The sequence below is a fragment of the Pelodiscus sinensis genome, chromosome 11, assembly GCF_052426305.1.
Source record: "Pelodiscus sinensis isolate ZL-2025 chromosome 11, ASM5242630v1, whole genome shotgun sequence".
Taxonomy (NCBI): Eukaryota; Metazoa; Chordata; order Testudines; family Trionychidae; genus Pelodiscus; species Pelodiscus sinensis.
The window spans coordinates 12443271-12462052 of record NC_143062.1 but is presented as its reverse complement, the minus strand read 5'-3'; the positions used below and the strand labels follow the sequence as shown (position 1 = coordinate 12462052).

The 18782-nt window shown below is 45.3% G+C and overlaps 1 protein-coding gene across 2 annotated transcripts in view; it reads right to left on the bottom strand.

Moving 5' to 3' along the window:
* Positions 1-18782, bottom strand: part of SHISA5 (shisa family member 5) — a 61292-nt gene that overhangs the window by 5059 nt on the left and 37451 nt on the right. For both annotated transcript variants that reach the window (XM_075939348.2, XM_089781084.1), the window contains 2 exons: positions 10250-10365; positions 6962-7180 (listed from right to left, as the gene is read on the bottom strand). In XM_075939348.2, coding sequence (XP_075795463.1) covers positions 6962-7180; positions 10250-10365 — 335 coding nt within the window. The remainder of the gene's footprint in view (positions 1-6961; positions 7181-10249; positions 10366-18782) is intronic.

The window sequence follows — 18782 nt, the reverse complement described above, 5'->3', positions numbered from 1 at the left end:
TTCCGTGTTTGTCTTCCTCCCAGAAGAAAGAAGGGATTTCATCTGCTCTAAGTGCAAGCTGGTCACCATTTTGGAAGAAAAAATTAGGGGACTTGAGGCCCAAGTATCGACCCTACGCTCCATCAGAGATGATGAAGACTTTCTCGATAGAAGGCAGCGCTTAATCCTGCAGGCACAGCAGGCTGACGAGCCAGTCCGGGCAGTATAGTACACGGAAAACTGGCAGCATGTAACCTCTAGAAGAAGGCGGTGGCCAACTCAGGTATCCCCCGTTCCTGTAGAGGTAAGTAACCGCTATCAGGCTCTTTCCACAGGCACTGCAGTGGAGAATGCTTTGGCAGGGACCTCTCAGGGAAGAAATCAGAAAGGAACACCATCTATCGGAAGGCATGGGATGCATAGTCCTAGGGATGGGGGTTCCACGACCACCACCCCCAAAAGAAGATAGGTGGTGGTGGTCAGGGACTCCCTCCTAAGGGGGACTGAGTCATCCATCTGTCATCCAGACCTGCAATCTCAAGAAGTGTGCTACTTACTGGCAGCTCGCATTCAGGATGTGACCTAGAGTTTTCCAAAAGTGATTAAACCTTCATATCGCTACCCCTTCCTGCTTCTCCACGTAGGAACTAACGATACGGCAAAGAGTGACCTTGAGCGGGTCACAGCAGATTATGTAGTGCTGGGAAGAAGGATCAAGGAATTTGAAGCGCAAGTGGTTTTCTCGTCCATCCTTCCGGTTGAAGGAAAAGGTCCGGGTAGGTATCGTCAAATTGAGGAAGTAAATGCGTGGTTGCGCAGGTGGTGTCTGAGAGAGGGCTTTGGTTTCTTCGACCATCTGCTGGGAGACCAATACAGCAGGACACAGACAACCCAGGAAGTTTTTGGAGAATGTTGGGGATAACTTCTTGGTACAAGTGCTGAAGGAACTGACCAGGGGCCATGTGCAGCTTGACCTGCTGCTCACAAACAGGGAGGAACTAGTAGGGGAAGCAGAGGTGGGTGACAACCTGGGAAGCAGGGATCATGAGATGGTAGATTTCCGGATCCTGACCAAAGGAAGAAAGGAGAGTAACAAAATACACACCGTGGACTTCAGGAAAGCAGTCTTTGACTCCCTCAGAGAACTGATGGGCAGGATTCCCTGGGATGCTTACATGAAGGGGAAAGGAGTCCAGGAGAGCTGGCAGTATTTTAAAGAAGCCTTATTAAAGGCACAGGAAGAAACCATCCTGATGCGCAGCAAGAAAAGCAAATATGGTAGGCAACCAGACTGGCTTACCGGGGACATCCTTGGTGAGCTTAAACACAAAAAGGAAGCTTATAAGAAGTGGAAACTTTGACAGATGACTAGGGAGGGTTATAAATATATTGCTCGAGAATGCAGGGGAGTTATCAGGAAAGCGAAAGCGCAACTGGAATTGAAGCTAGCAAGGGATGTGAAGGATAACTAGAAAGGTTTCTACAGGCATGTTAGCAATAAGAGGGTGATCAGAGAGGGTGTGGGGCCCTTACTGGATGAGAGAGGTAACCTAGTGACAGATGATGTGGGAAAAGCTGAAGTACTCAATGCTTTCTTTGCCTCTGTCTTCACGGACAAGCTCAGCTTCCAGACAAATGCACTAGGCAACGCAGTATGGGAAGGAGGTGGACAGCCCTTGGTGGGGAAGGAAGTTAGGAACTATTTAGAAAAGCTAGACATACACAAATCCATGGGCCCAGATTTAATGCATTTGAGGTTACTGAGGGAGTTGGCAAATGTCATTGTGGAGCCTTTCGCCATTATCTCTGAAAACTCGTGGAGATCCAGAAAGATCTCAGATGACTGGAAAAAGGCAAATGTAGTGGCCATCTTTAAAAAAGGGAAGGACAATCCAGGGAACTACAGACCAGTCAGCCTTACCTCAGTCCCCAGAAAAATCATGGAGGGGGATCCTCAAGGAATCCATTTTGAAGCACTTGGAAGAGGGGAAAGTGATCAGGAATAGTCAACATAGATTCATGAAGGGCAAGTGATTCCTGACCAATCTGATTATGATGAGGTAACTGACTCTGTGGATATGGGAAAGTCAGTGGATGTGATATACCTTGACTTTAGCAAAGCTTTTGATATTGTCTCCCACAATATTCTTGCCAGGAAGTTAAGGGAGTATGGATTGGGTAAATGGACTGTAAGATGGATAGAAAGCTGGCTAGAGTGTCGGGCCCAACGGGTAGTGATCAACAGCTCGATGTCAGGTTGGAGGTCGGTTTCTAGAGGAGTGCCCCAATGATCTTTTCTTAGACCAGTTTTGTTCAACATCTTTATTAATGACCTGGTTGAGGGGATGGATTGCACCCTCAGCAAGTTTGCAGATGACACTAAGCTAGGGGGAGAGGTAGATATGCTGGAGGGGAGGGATAGGGTCCAGAGTGACTTGCACAGATTAGAGGATTGGGTCAAAAGAAATCTGATGAGGTTCAACAAGGACAAGTATACAGTCCTGCACTTGGGACGGAAGAATCCCAAGCATTGTTACAGGCTGGGGACTGAATGGCTAAGTAGCAGTTCTGCAGAAAAGGACCTGGGGATAACAGTGGCTGAGAAGCTGGATATGCGTCAACAGTGTACCCTTATAGCCAAGAAGGCTAATGGCATATCAGGGTGCATTATGAGGAGCACTGCCAGCAGACCCAGAGAAGTGATTATTCCCCTTTATTTGGCTCTGGTGAGGCCACATCTGGAGTATTGTGTCCAGTTCTAGGCCCCCCACTACAGAAAGGATGTGGACACATTGGAGAGGGTGCAGTGGAGGGCGACCAAAATGATTAGGGGGCTGGAGCGCATGACCTACGAGGAGAGGCTGAGGGATTTGGGTTTGTTTAGTCTGCAGAAGAGAAGAGTGAGGGAGGATTTGATAGCAGCCTTCAACTTCCTGAAGGGGGGTTCCAAAGAGGATGGAGAGAGGCTGTTCTCAGTAGTGACGCATGGCAGAACAAGGAGCAATGGTCTCAAGTTACAGTGGGGGAGGTCTAGCTTGGATATTAGGAAAAACTATTTCCCTAGGAGGGTGGTGAAGCCCTGGAATGGGTTACCTAGGAAGGGGGTGGAATCTCCATCCCGAGAGGTGTTTAAGTCTCGGCTTGACAAAGCCCTGGCTGGGTTGATTTAGTTGGGGCTGGTCCTGCCTTGGGCAGGGGGCTAGACGTGATGACCTCCCGAGGTCTCTTCCAGCTCTATGATTGTATAACTAGAGGCGGCAGCAAATTGATGGTGGGAGGGGAAAGCAAAGAGGGGGAGGAAGCAACAGCAAATGGGCAGGGGGAGAGGCAGTAGGAACTTCGTTGCGTAGTGTTATATAAACTTAAGCAGACATGGATATTATATTTTATCTGAGGGTGGAGAGGTTCATGGCCGTTCTGATGGTCTTCCAGAAACACCTTCCACAGTAAAGGGGTAAAGACTTAAACAACATATGGTCTGGTAGCACTTTGAAGACTAACAAAACATGTGGACGGTATCATGAGCTTTCGTGGGCACCGCCCACTTCTTCAGATGACCCTGATGGGGTAGTTGTTGAGTGAGCTGTCTCCAGCTCTCAGACTTACCCCAGGCCTGTACCCAGGAATTCCTGGGGCGAGGGGAGGAGGAGGTATGTGTGCTTTTTTTTGTAAATGTGGACTGCAATTTTTAAATATAATTTTACAAAAATATTTATTTTCTGCTGCTCTTTTCTCCCCATTGCAATATTTAAATCTGTTTTGAATAAAAATGGGCACAAATGGAACATAAGGGACCATTTTTTATAAAGTATTTTATTTTTAAATAATTTTCATTTAAATTTACAATGGTCCCTTATTTTCCAGTTATCTTCCACTTGCACCTAAAAACCAATTTCAAAAATAAATACTAATTTAAACTAAAATAATATTAATACAAGCGTAGTTGCAGTGTGTAGGGTGCGAACACATCCCCCAGCCGTTTCAAAATGAACTGTCAGCGAAAGGAATCTAACGCATACGTTTCATCAGTTTGTCTACTGTTGATTTATATCGGTGTCCTAACTGGTAGCTACCTTTGCAATGAAAAGAACAGTCTGCTACCAAGCCGCCTTAATTGCCCAATGCATGGGGGATGCCCATTAAGGAGGTTAAGTATCGGTTAATTGCCTAATCGAATAGTCGATGCATTTTTGCATCGACTATTCAATTTGTCAATAGGGCGCCTCTGCCTTTGAAGTGTAGCAACAGCCCTAGAGTTGTGGCTACACCTCGAAAGTGAAAATGCTGAAGCCCGTGGTCAGCTGGGGACTCCCCACTGACCCCAGTCTCCAAGTGGCACAGCTGCTTTGAAATACACAAGGTGCCCGACGCCGGGCTCCCTGTGGCATTTCAAAGCGATAGCGCCACATGGAGCATCTGATCCTGGGCTCCGTGCGGCGCTGCCGCTTTGAAGTGTCCTCCTCTTTCACCTCCCCTTGCTGCCTCTATTTAATAGAAGGGGGAAGCAACTAGTCGACTATCCAATAAGCATTTGACTCGTCCTTCACATCCCTCCCACCCAGCAGGACCCAGTTATACCCTAAATCTGAGATGCTCAAGACATGGATGGCGGCCGACCGGTCCATCACAAGTGGTCAACTGGTGGATTACAAAGCAGCCTGCTTCCCTGGCCACCTGGGTGGGCTAGGGCAGAATCAGCCTGGCTGGCTGGGCTGCGGCAGCCCAGCCCAAGCCGTGGGTGGGGCTGGTGGCTGTCCCGCTCCTTCCACAGCAGCCCAGCCCTGCCCCTGACCTCACTCCTGGAGGAGGGGAGGAAAATCAGACCCAGCCTACTCCCAGCTGGCTGGAGCATGGGGGAAGGAGGCTTGGGCAACTTGGGGGATGTGTTCGCACCCTACACCCCCCCACCTACAGACCTGTACCCTTGATATTAAGAGTTTAGTTTTTCCAGGGAAATAGAGCTGTTGTGTGATACGATGATCATAGAGCATGACATTATCTTTCAAACTTGAAAAACATGGATGGCAGGGTGCTGGGGCCCGGGAGAGGGTGGTGCTGGGTGCTGCGGTGAGTGGCAGGAGTACTGGGGCCGGGGACAGAGTGCTGCTAGGTGCTAGGGTGGATGGCAGCGTGTTGGGGACAGGAACAGGGTGCTGCTGGGTCCTGGGGTGAGTGGCAGGTTGCTGGAGACACAGACAGGGTCCCGGGGTGGGCTGCAGGGTGCTGTGGCCAGGGTGCTGCTGGGTGACAGGGTGCTGGGGCCAGGGTGGTGCTGAGTGCTGGTGGCAGGGTGCTGCTGGGTGCTGGGTGGCAGGGTGCTGGGGCCAGGGTGCTGCTGGGGCCAGGTTCCTGGGGTAGGTGGCAGGGTGCTGGGGACAGGGTGGTGCTGGGGACAGTGCTGGTGGGGGCAGGGTACTCGTGGGGGGCCTGGGCAGGAGACAGGGGCAGCTGGGACCAATACCTGGCAGCTGGGACCAGTACCAGGCAATCCTGTAGCACCTCTGAGTTCCAGGAAGTGTGCGACTGAACTTTCCCTCCCCCAAGCAGCTGGTGTGCGCGCTGAGCACAGCAGGGGTTCTTGCACTCCAGCAACTTACTTGCATGATGCCATCCTGTGGTGGTGGGGGGAGGGAAAGGGTGGGGAGTCCCAGGGCAGAGAGCGCTGCCTGCACAGTCGGAGCTGCACAGACCCGGGTCTCCTGACTTCTCCCCCGACGCAGAAAGGCCGCGGAACTAAGTTACCAGGTGCCGCAGCCCCAGCTGTTCAGGCAGTGTGCGCCGGCTCCTTTGGGGAGGGGAAGTGCTTCCCTCCCCGCTGTGGGTCACATAGGGTCACTCCTGTCCGGCACCCCCCTAGTGTGCCGGCTGGGAGCAACTGTTCCCCTCTGCCCCCGCCTCGCTACACCTCTGCGTCGCCTCTGTGTTCTTTAAGAAGCTGGCTAGCCGGCGCCTCTCCTTCAGAGGGGGCAGGGGAGCACCGGCTCCTCGCGGAACCCCTACTTTCGCTTCATGGAAGCCCAGGGTTCCACAGAGCACCAATTGGGAAACACTGAACTATGTGATTAGTGAATGACCCGCCTCTTAACACCCTTACTCATGACCCAATTGGAGAAAATTGTTGATGCGTGTGACCCAACATAATTTGACCATAGTGGGGACCCCAGAGTGGGGCTGAGGATGAGAGATTTGGGGCATAGGAGGGAGGCTCCAGCTTTTTTGGGGGGAGGTGGTTGCAGGGCTGGGGAAGGAGGGACTTACCCTGAGTGGCTCCTGGTCAGCAGTGGAGCAAATCCTGCCACTCCTGCACCACAGACCATGCTGCCCCCAGAAGCAGCCAGCAGCAGGTTCCCAGCCAATGGGAGTACGGAGCTAGCACTTGGGGCAGGGGCAATGCAAGGAGCCCTGTGTGCACGCTCCCACCCCACACACCTGGGAACCAGGCCTGTTGCAAAAGCCAAGTGCAAAAGCACACAAGCAATGTGCAATGTACTGCAGTGGCTATAGGTCAACTGAATTTTGCAGTGTCAACGTGCCCTTAGTATAAATTCTAATGGCACATCTTTAATCTATTTTACTTAAAAAAAAATCTCATTTGGAAAAATGCAAACAAACAGATCATCTCTGTGAAGCAATGTTCCCTCTAATCCTTTCCATCCATTTGTGGATTTTTTTTCCATCCCCCTTCGGAATAAATTTTTATGTGCACTACCAGCTAATCAGCTGAGTGGCATTTGAATCTCACCTGAGTGGCTGCACAAGTGCACAGCTTACAGGGAACGCTGCTCTGAAGTATTAATGTTAAGCCTATGAAAGCCAAGCGTGTTAAAAGAGGATGCCCAAGCAGCCAGACTGATAGTGCTTGGGTATAATTAACAGAGGTTACAAATGCAGTAGTCTTGCTAGTGAGCTTAGTGTAAGAAAAAAACCAGACATTACATTTTTCTTCTTCAGTTGTGTTTCGCCCTTCTGGCTATGGCCTTACCTTCCACTGTCTGATGGTAGGACGGTGGTCCTGAGGGTTGCGTTGGGTAGGGCGGAGGATTCTGTGTTGGGTAGTATGCTGCTGGCATTCCATGGTGAGGCTGGACTGGCACAGGATGATATCCTTGATAGGGTGCTGCTGGGTAACCCGGTGGAACTCCTGGATACTGGGGATATGGTGCATGAACCACTGTGGTGGCAGTTGTGGTGGTCACAACAGCTATAAATATACAAAACATAAGTTGCATTACTCCTAATGTGTCAAGCAGACACCCAGAAGAAGTGATGAAGATCTGGAATATTTTGATTATTCTCTCCATTTCCCAAAAGGCAAATCCTGGATTGCTTTGTCTTTGTAATTCACACAGGTAGAAAGCCCAGTTCAGAATTCTCCAACAGATTCCGAGACTCAGAGGGGTAGCTATGATTAAAAATGAGTAGTCCTAAGGTGCTACAGGGCTACTCGTTTTTATGTTCAAATACTCACATTCAGGTCCACAGCTAAACCTCCACTGACCTATATGGGAGTAGGGCCTTCATGTGCCAGGACAATGGTTAATTTACCTCCTCCTTTTGCCCTCCAAAGAAAAAAATATTCCTTGACTTTTTAAAAACAAAGCTCGTCTGAGAAGTTAAGTTACTCACTATCTTCTGTAAAACAGAGTATCATCATCATCTCGTCATCTGACTTTAAGGCAGAAAAGATTAAAAAAGGAGATTCTCTCAAGGCAGATATTTTCTTATCTGTATTTGAGCATTATTTTTCAGAGATTCCTATTGTTCTTCAGACATTAAAAAAAAATCTGTTTCTTCAACGCATGTTGTTGGCACATGTTCCTCTGAGATTTGTAGCAAAATACACGAACCATGTTTGTTACTAAACCTCCAATAGTGTTTACTGGGATAGGTTAACACTAGCAGCATTGATCCATGTTAGTTCTGTTACTCAACATATTGGGCTGAACAGCTACTTATTTTCACAGCTCTTATTACTTGGTATGTCAATTATTCCATTAATTGTCACCCAATTTAACTTAAAAAAGGGTACAAGCCCTAATTCTCTACTGTGCCACTTACCACCACTTCATAGTGGCAGTGTAGCTTTACCAAGTACTTCATGAACAGCGTGTGATGGTGTTTACAGGCCACACACCAAAAAACAGCAAGGCATGGAGCAGTACTGAGCCAGGAAGACCCTGCCCCATAACAGGGGCAGGGCATGGACAAGGTGGAGGAACAGTTAAAAGGTCCATGGTAGCCCATGGGGCAGCATGGAAGGAGTTATTAACTCCAGCAGGAGTTATGGAAGAGTCATTACAGTACTGATCCATAAGCTCTCTCTTTTTCCTGAGTTGGGAACCAATAGAAGACCTGAAAGAGAGAATGTTGTAGAACTATATTCTACTACAAAGGCTGTGACTGTGCCCCATCCAGGGGGACTAACCTGGGAAACAAAGTGGTACAGATACATCAACTTCCCTTTACAGCTCTGAATCAGGATCCATTGGAGGGGGGGGAAGATTAGGGATGTTGGTGTGTAGTTATTTACACGATTAACCAATAAGCCTAGGTTTATCAGTTAATCCTAATCATTACACAAGTAGAGCCTGTGGTGAGCTGGTTTTTAAGATGGCTCCTCATGCATGCAGGTGCCCAAGGAGCCACCTGCGCTTCCCCCCCCCCACACTGCCTCCCACAGTGCAGTGGGGGCAGGCTAGCACCCCATGAGCACTGGCTTCCTTGGAGCTGCCTGCCCCCACCTTGCACTGCTGTCTCTGATAGAAAGGCAGCATTGCAGGGGGCTAGGGGAGGCACACAGGAAGCTGTCTTCCAAGCAGGCACATACCAGCTCCCATGGAGCTGCCTGCCCCCCACGCTGCTACCTCTCTATCAGAGGCAGTGATGGGCAGGTAGGAGCTGGTTCTCCTGAGAGTAAACATGTAACTGCTAACAAATCCAGCAATTACACATTTACACAAACACACAATAATATTAACATCCCTAACCCAGATCCCCCTCTTCTACTCTCCTGCCCTTCTGCCATGGCAGAGTCCTGTGGTGGAAAAGAAGGGATGTATAGGAGGGAGTGGCCTGTGATATGCAACTTGACAAAGATCCATCTAATGAACAGAGGAAAGAGCAGTGGAGTCATCCCCTGACAATTAGGCCAGCTTACCATGTGACTTACCTGTGACATACAGCAAAATATATTTGTGTTCCTAGCCAACAGTTAAAGCAGTGTGTGCTTTAAACTGAGCAGCTACGATTTTGATTCCTGTTTTCCCTTCCTCCCAACTACAGAACTATGGCTATAGCTCAAGACCTGTGTGCATGAAATTTAGGCCACCATACCTATTTTTAGTCCACTTTATCCTCATACCCTGCAAACATTCAAGTTTTTTGATAAGCAGCACTGTGGTGGGGCTGGAATCATGTAACAAGTAAAGATTTTTAAACTGGTCTCACTAATGCAATTAAAGTTAAATATAAAATACATTTCTAATTAAAATGTTCCCGTTTAATTGGTCAACAGTATAATACTAGTGGTTTGTCATAAGTTAGTCCAAAAGTTGGGTGTATCTTTTAATATATAAAACACTATATTTGAAATAAAGATTTTCAATAATTACAGACACTCCAAACATTCTTTTGATTTCCTGTCATTCTAGTTTTCTAAGGCTTAGGTTCTGGAAAATTATTCATGTAATTCTCATTTCAAACTGGATTTTAGTGGGATGTCTAGAGTAGAAAAATAGGCATTAAGACTTACAAATTGGTACAGTACGTTTTGAGTCATAGCCAACACAACACAGCTTACCCATTGACAAATATTTCCTGATTTAATTGACATAATATGGCTAGCTCAGGAAATGGTTTAGATAATGTGTTCCTCAGTGATAAACCAAAAAGACAGATAGGATTCCTTGTTTAAATGTAGCAGGACATGGAGGGGAAAATGTTAATATCCGGTCACTAATGATCTTTTACTAATTACAATCACAGTTTTTGCTGCACTGTTTGGGCCTGGATATATTTCTCAGGGTCCTTCTCTTGTAAAAAGATTCGCATAGGGAGGAATTTTTAAAGGAATCAATTACTCCAACTTTCGCTCATTGAAGAAAAAACATTTAAAAAATGGATAGATAATTATGTTCAGAAAAAAATCCAGATATTCCTATATATATCAGAGTTCGAAGTGTCAGGGAAGGATTGCTAAGTTTGATAATCAAAACAAAACTTCAATGAAAAAAGATAAAAGTTAATGAAAATGTAAATAAACAATACTCACGCTGTTGCCTCCGACACATTTTATACAAGCAGCAGCATGAACAGGTGAAACACAGAATGAGAGTGACGACAAACACCACGAAGATGGTGACCCCTAGAGCGACAAAGGTCCCAAAACTGAAAAAGAAGAGGCACTTGAAAGTCACCCTGGTTCTCTCTGCAACTTAATTACCACACACCTACAGTTACATTCTTTGGCTATGCAAGAGTGCTTAGAAGTCTACTCTTCTAATTAGAATTTTGATACCATTTATTGTTTACAATCACATATTTGAACAGTGAACAACTATTTAAGGATCCAGTCCTGAGTGAACTCAAATCTATCGAAAGACAATGTGAGCAGGAGGGTGCTCTGCACCTTCTAGGAAGATTTTTTTTTTTTTGCATGACCGAGCCCTGACATGGCTAGTTTAGTTTTTTCCATTGTGATGAGGTTGTGTGCGCGCGCATTTTTAAGATTAGAGATATAAAGCTTTAAATTCATTTTAGTCTCGTTAAGTTCTCACGACTAATCTTATCAAGGTAAATATTAGGGATGTTAGATATTGTGTAACCAAATAGTCGTGTAATCACATGAAAGCTTAGTGGTTACACGACTATTCTATAGTCCCAGAGATGGGACCAGCAGCCAGTGCACTCCCAGCCCCACTCCTGGAGAGCCCTCTGCCACTCCACACTGCTGCCTCTGTACAGCATGGGGTGGCAGGCAGGAGCTGGTCTGCGAGGGGAGCCAGTTTAAAAAGCAGCTCCCTGCACAGACTGGCTGACTGCCACCCTGCGCTGCTACCTCCGATACAGAGGTTAAGCAGTTCATTGTGTAGTCGACTACACGTTGACACCCCTAGTAAGTAAACCAGAAATCAAGTTTGCATTTTTCGACTGTGGTTTTTGAACTTTCAGAAGCCCAAGATCACTTTTTTCATTGATAACATTGTGTATTGCCCATTAAACATCAAATTAATTGCTGGAACACCTGGAAAAAAATGGACCCTCGCAGCTTTGGTCAGCACAGCTGACTGGACCAGTAGAAGTCCAGTTGGCAGCACAGCAGGAGCCCAGGGCTAAGGCCAACTTCCTATGCACCTAGCTCTGCACGGCTCTTGGAAGTGGCCACCAGCCAAGTCCCTGCAGCCTTTAGGCACAGGGAGGCTCTGTGTACTGTCCCTGAACCTGTGCAGACTTCATAATTTCTCCAGGCCAGGAACCATGGCCAATGGGACCTGTGGGAGTAGGACCTGCCAGTCCCAAAAGCTTTTAGGAAAAAAAGTTTTCTATGTTTCTTCCTTTACTAGTACATACATCACCTAGGTTGTTCAAGCAGAGGCCTTTTACGCTTTAATTACAAAATTCATGCATTTAGCCAATCTGCTATTATCTTCTGTAATTTGAAATCTAATGAAGTACTTTTTCCATTCAGGCCATTTTGTGGACTTAGAGTGAAAAAAAATCTGACGCACAGGTAAATCTGCCATTTATATTTCTTATTTAGGCTAGTTCAAAATGAATGAAGTTCTGACACAATATCATCCAACAATGGTAAAAAAACAATAGCAGGAAGTCAACATTGTTTCTTTTAACAATGAACTTTAATAAGGAACACAAGATTATGTTTAGACGTATCCTGTCTGCTTTATTGCTGAGCCTAAAGAATTTCCCAGCCTTCTTCCTGCCTTATTGCCTATCACAGTTTTAAATTAAAATATATGTATGCATACTATCTGCAACCATTTTCACAATGGCAACTGAATATCCATCAGAGGGTGATCAATTTTCACTGCTGGCAGTTCAGGGAAACTGAATGACTCATCTGAATTTGAGAGGCTCTGTGATCTTATTACCTAATTGTAAGAAGAAACAGCCTTTGTTTTCTTAAGAAGCTGATCTGCTATGTACTGCTGTTTGTGAAGAGTAAGTTGAAGCTAGTCTCTTTAGTATATCAACTAGTTAGTTCACAAAGTTCCATTGCAAGTCACCCCATAATAAAAATTTTGTTCCATTTATTGACAGAGCTAGTTGTAGGGTCTCAAAATTTTGATAAACGTGTAACACAGAAGGTGTGCCAATTACTGTCAGTCAAACAGCAACGGACTTAAGCTATTTTTGTCAAAGTGTTTTATTGGGAGCAACTTTTCCCTCCATATTAAGTAGGATCACTTTTCTCTGTGTTATTGAGCCTTTGGTAGTTATTCCATAGAAATGCCATATGTTTTGAAAACAAATGTTTTAAAAAATGTTGGGATTTCTAGAGGCCATCATCAAAACACTCCCTACACCGGGGTGGGCAATAATTTTTGATGGGGAGCCAGTCCAAGATTTTGGAAAGTAGTCGAGGGCCGCACTCTTCCAATAATATTGATGGAGGTTGGGTGCAGAAGGGAGCCTGGGATAAGGGACTAGGGTGCAGGAGGGAGACGGGAGTCTGGGAGGGAATTGGGATGAAGCAGGCAGCTGTGACCTAGGGCAGGGGACTGGAGTGCAGGGGTTTGGGATGTGACTTAGGGTAGGAGTGTATTGCGATCTGTGGCAGGAGATTGGGGTGCCAGATCTGGGAGGGGGTATGGGTGTAAAAGGGGGACAGAGGGTTTGGGTATGTTAAGCGGGGAGGAGGGAGGTAGGGAGTTGGGGCAGGAAGGGCTAGGGTGCCAGAAGCAGGCTCTGGAGCTGCCAAACTAGCCTGCCTGCCTGCAGAGCTTAAAATGTTTCCCAGCTAGCCTGCCTGCTTGCCCGGCCATGTGCTTCATGATCACTGAGCCGAGGAGAGGGGGCATGATTCTTCTTAGCAGCCTATTATTCTAACAACCAACTCGCATTGGCTGGTTTCTGCCAGAAACCGGCCAATGGGAATGTGCGGGGGGGCAGGACGGCTCCTAAAACTTCCCTCCTCCCCTTCAGTTTCAAAACAGAAATGGAGCCAGAGACCTGTCCGGACACCACAGCAGTAAATCCTGGCCCTACTCTATTAGTGACTGACAACAGTCAGGGTGAGGAACTGCGGGAGGCCAACAGCCTCGACTTTCTGGCAGCGCTGCATCTACAATACTGTAAATTCGACTGTATAAGGTCGGGAATAGCATTACTCCTTGTGCAAAGCAGGAGTACTTAAATTGACATCTATGGTCCTGAAGGTCAATGCAAGAGGCGTGGTAGTGTGGATAGACCTCTTAGAAAATTGACCGTATACAGATAAAGTTGATGGGACATCCTTGTGTAGACCCGGCCTTAGAGCTGGTTTTACTGTTCCCCAAAAATCTTTATAGTTAAATGTATTTTCCATGAATAGTAAAACAAAGCCTACTGAGCTAAGAAGGTGGCAAATTGTTCAAGGAAGTTAAGTACTGTATTTCAGAGTTTACTACTTATGGTGCCTAACTATTCCCAATATCATCAGAATGAGTGTCAGAAGCTAAAATATTTCTGAGATTCTTTACATGAGTATCTATTGCTTTATCAAAAGAGTAGAGTTTTAATATATCTTAATTTTAAAAAGTCTCACCAACCACAGGGCTTAAACGCACATTTTAAAAAAATCTATTTCCATTTGAGGATCTCAAAATAGCTTTATAAAATATTCAATATAATTTTCATAACCTTTCTGTGAGATGGAGAAACCAAAGAAGTCATGTATCTTGTGTAAATCACATGGAAAGCCTGGGCAAATCAAGATAAAATCTCTTAAAAAACTAACTTTCCCCCCCACATTTACAATCATATACAGTAGCTTGTTAGAAAATTGGCCTTAGCTTAAAGATTAAAAGTTAAAATTGTAGCTGAAAATATAGGGAACAGGAACTTTTGCCCTAATTGTGAGGAATTTACTGGATTAACCTGAAACTGCCAAAATCTGCAAGTCTCTGAAGAGATCCACATCAGTTTAGGATTGGCGGGAGGGGAAACCATGAGACAGCTGGTGGCATTTCAATATATCTATCTAAAACTCAACTTGGCATTTTTGGGCTGTTTTCACTGAAATTTCTGAGTATTGTTAAAACCTGAAATGCTAAATATTTTAATTCAAATGACAAAGAAAAAAAATTTTAATCCTCCGAAAAATGAAACCACTGTTTTGCTTAGGCTCCTTATCCACTTCTTGAATTATGACGGTTGAGAAGAGGCATTGGGGGATCAAACAATTTTTTCACAGTTTTTTAAAATTGCTCTATGAATAGGAGAATGTTAAATGTGAATGTTTTTCTCACAAACAAGGTTATTTCCACTGCCAAATTAGCTAAGAAAAAACTTAGTTCTGTGAGTTCTCCAAACAAAACACTTCTGACTCAGAAGTCATATGACTCAGGATGGTCAGTACTTATAACGATTGTAAATAAAAATACTTTCAGTTCTCTCAAAATCTTTCACAGTAACAAGTGCTCAAGGGTAAAAATAAACCTCATACGGTTATGAATAGTGTGGTCATTTCCTGTTTCTTTCACTTCAGACAAGAAACAAGTGCTCAGTTTGCCATAGGGTGGATCTGATTTAAATCAAGTATATTTAAATCATGATTTACATCACTAGTCAAGACGACTCGATTTAATCATGGTTTTCTACATAAAAAGTGCATACTGATTGGTTGTTATAACCTTAATACATATTATCCACAATTCAGAGATAGCTGTAACAGGCTGGTAACTGACTGGCTAAGCAGCAGTTCAGCAGAAAAGGACCTGGGGATTACCGTGGATGAGAAGCTGGATATGAGTGAACAATGTGCCCTTGTAGCCAAGAAGGCTAATGGTGTACTGGGGAGCATTGGGAGGAGCATTTCCAGCAGATCTAGAGATGTGATTATTCCCCTTTATTTAGCTCTGGAGAGGCCACATCTGGAGTACTGCATTCAGTTCTGGGCCCCCCACTACAGAAAGGATGTGGATGCATTGGAAAGGGTCCAGCAGAAGGCAACCAAAATGATTAGGGGGCTGGAGCGCATGACCTATGAGGAGAGGCTGAGGGATTTGGGCTTATTTAGTCTGCAGAAGAGAAGAGTGAGGGGGGATTTGGTAGCAGCCTTCAGCTTCCTGAAGAGGGGTTCCAAAGAGGATGGAGAGAGGCTGTTCTCAATGGTGACAGTTAGCAGAACAAGGAGCAATGGTCTCAAGTTACAGTGGAGGAGATGTCGGTTGGATATTAGGAAAAACTATTTCCCTAGGAGGGCGGTGAAGCACTGGAATGGGTTCCCTAGGGAGGGGGTGGAATCTCCAGCCCTAGAGGTTTTTAAGTCCCGGCTAGATAAAGCCCTGGCTGGGATGATTTAGTTGGGGTTGGTCCTGCTTCAGGCAGGGGACTGGACTCGATCCCCTGAGGTCTTTTCCAACCCTATGATTCTATGAAGGATTGATTTTTTAGAAGGTACACACTATACATTTTCAACAGTGATTTATTTTGAAAACTTTTCAGATTAGTTTTACATTCTCTTTGAAGTATGGTCTGAAAAGGTCTTTGAAGCAGGATGCAGGTAATCAAGTCGTTGAGACAATGTCCTTTCAGGCTGAAATGGCAAGAAACTGTTTTTTCTTTGTGATCCTGTCTAATATCTGTTTTGTGGGAACTGATCCTTTGGCGAAGTGTCTGAGACGTCTGTCCAATGTACGTAGCAGACGGACACTTTTGGCACATGATCAGAAATATAATTTATATTATGTCTCAACCAGAAAGGACATTGTCTCAACGACTTGATTACTTGCATCCTGCTTCAAAGACCTTTTCAGACCACACTTCAAAGAGAATCCTCTGAACTGTCATTCATGCTTAAATTCGACACTTTACGCTTAGGGTTAAACAAAGACATTAATTATCTTACCCATTACAAAGATAGCTTCCCCAATTATGACTTCTAATATCATTAGCTCACAGACATTTACCTCCCCCCCCCCCTCCTCCTCCTGTTCTGAAATGTGATTTGTCCTTTTTACATGTGTTCATTTTTTAAAATTGTATCCTTTGGTATATATGGTTGTGACAATTTTCTTCCACTATTTGATCTGAGGAAGTGGGTCTGGCCCACGAAAGCTCATCACCTAATAAACCATCTTGTTAGTCTTTAAATTTCTTGAATGGTTCACCTTTGGCTCTGAAATTTTATAGTTGACATTATGGAGGGATGATTGCTGGATACCCATGTTATAGCCAACACCTGTTCTTCAGCAATTAAGGTTTGACCCTAGTACTGAGTATTGAGAATATTTGCAAGAAAATTAACTGGAGACTTGTCCCACTCGTTATTTTAATGCTTGTAATTTAACTCTGCCATTGCATATTTCTCTTCCTCAGATCTCACTCAGTTCCTTCCAAATTTCAACAGCATCACCAATAAAACCGGTATTTCCTTGCATTTTGTTTAAGGCTACAGAAATAGGCTTCAGGGTACTCAGCATGTGTTCAAATTTCTCTTAAGCCCAATCTTGAGAATTTGGCTTTGACGGTACCATCTATTTTTTCACAATTTTGTTCACAAACTGTTATCGGATTAGGCTAGTTCTTTATACAGTGCTCAAAACAGTTGACTACTGAGTTCCATCACACATCTTGTGGGAGTGTTAGCTTGGTCCCTCTCATTTTTTTCAAAGTAACTGTTGCAAAATGGTTGTTATAGAAATATTTTGCAATTTCAACAACAGTAACCTTTGTTTCTGGAACACTGAAGTTGTTGGCTAGGAGGTGCATCTAATGGGGCACTGCAACTGTATGTTATTAGTTTGCAATTCTCTTTGCTATCTTCTAAATTTCCTCTCATCTTGCATACATTTGCAGCATGATTTTTTCTCCACAGTTTGATATAGCTTTTACTGCTAGTTGTAAGCATTCTGCTGTGTGTGCATTTTCTGGTGTATCAATTATTTCTATAAGGAAGACATTTCCTTCTGTTGTCACACAAGCACATACAACAGGATCATTGTGGATATTGCTTCACCTGTCAAGACTCAGGTTAACAAGTTTACCCTCAAGCAGTGGGCCAAAAAATAAAATTAAATTAAATTTAAAAAATCCAAATTTCTCATTCTCCAGCAATTTACCTGAGACATCTGTTCTACTGGGTAGACTGTATCCTGGTCTTAATGACAGAATCATGTTAATGTTGTCACTGAAGATGTACTGGGTAATTGACTAATTTGATTAGTCGATAGGGCACCTCACCTTTCACTTCAAAAGCAAAAGCACTGCATGGAGCGTGGGGTCAGCTGGCAAGCTCCTGGGCTCCACTTGGCACTGCTGCTTTGAAACATCACGTGCAGCCTGGGGACACCCCAGCTGGCTCCGGGCTACACGCTGCTTTCCAAAGCAGCAGCGCCGCGTGGAGCCCGGCGTCTGGCTCCAGGCTTCAAGCAGCGCTGCTGCTTTGTAGTACCCCTTTCCCTCCCCCCCCTTGCTGCCGGGGAAGTGACTAGTCGACTAGCCGATAAGCATTTGCTCGTCGACTAGTCCTTCACATCCCTAGTAGTCACACAAATACATACAATAGGATCAGTTGGAACCAGCTGCTCTTCATTCCAGAGCTAATTTGTTAAAAGTATTGTGACATTTTAGTAGTAGTGGTTGCAAAGGACCCTGAAGTTTCACTCTCTCGCTCAATGGTTTCATGGAGATGTTGGAGAAGAGGAGCGAGTCTGGATTTCGGTGGGATAGGGATGTTAAAAGTTAACCAGTAAGCATGTGCCTTATCAGCATGCTTACTGGCTAACTGGAGCCTTCCCCTAGGCAGCCCAGCCAATGGCCCCTACCACCTGCAACTGAGCATACTTTGCCTCCCACAGACAGTGGTGAACCAGTTAAACTCTGTGAGCAGTTTTTACATCCCTGCTACACTGAGGGTTAGGCCCTGTGGAAAGGAAGAGCAGTTTATCCATCACTTTAATTTCAGCAGGAGAAGACCAATTAAAGGAATAAAAGAAAATGCTGACGTCAAAAAGTATTTCTGTAACAACCATTTTGCTTCAACTTCACTGAAGAGAGCAGGAAGATCCAAACTAATTCTCCCTCAAGATGTTAGATGGAATTCTGTGGTTGATTATTTTGAACAATTCATTAAGAATTAGCCTATTCTTATTAGAGATGTGAAAATGTAAATATGTACATGGTTAACTCTTGACCCTGGGTTACAAACAGCCCTCCCTCCCAAGTGGTAGAGGGAAATTGGTGCTTGTGCTTCTAAGCCAGCTCTCTCAAAGCAACCTGTCTCTCCCCGCAGGGGCGGATATGGGGCAGGGTGAACGGGGCAGCCGCCCCGGGCCCCGCGCTTCAAAAAGCCCCACGCATGCTCCGTGGCGCCGCTGCGCATGCACATGGCGTCACTGCGCATGCGCTGTGGCAAAGGGGGGGCCCCGCGGAATTACGCTGCCCGGGACCCCGCAAAACTGTCATCTGCCCCTGTCTCCCCGCACCCACAGGCAGCAGTGTGCGGGTAGGGGAAGATGCTCCCGTGGAGCTGGTGCTCTCCCTCCTCCCCTGCATGTAAATATGTAACCTCAGAAGTTTTCAGCAGTTTCACTTTTACCTAAACAAACACATTCCCTAATTCTCATAAAATGTTGTGAATAAAA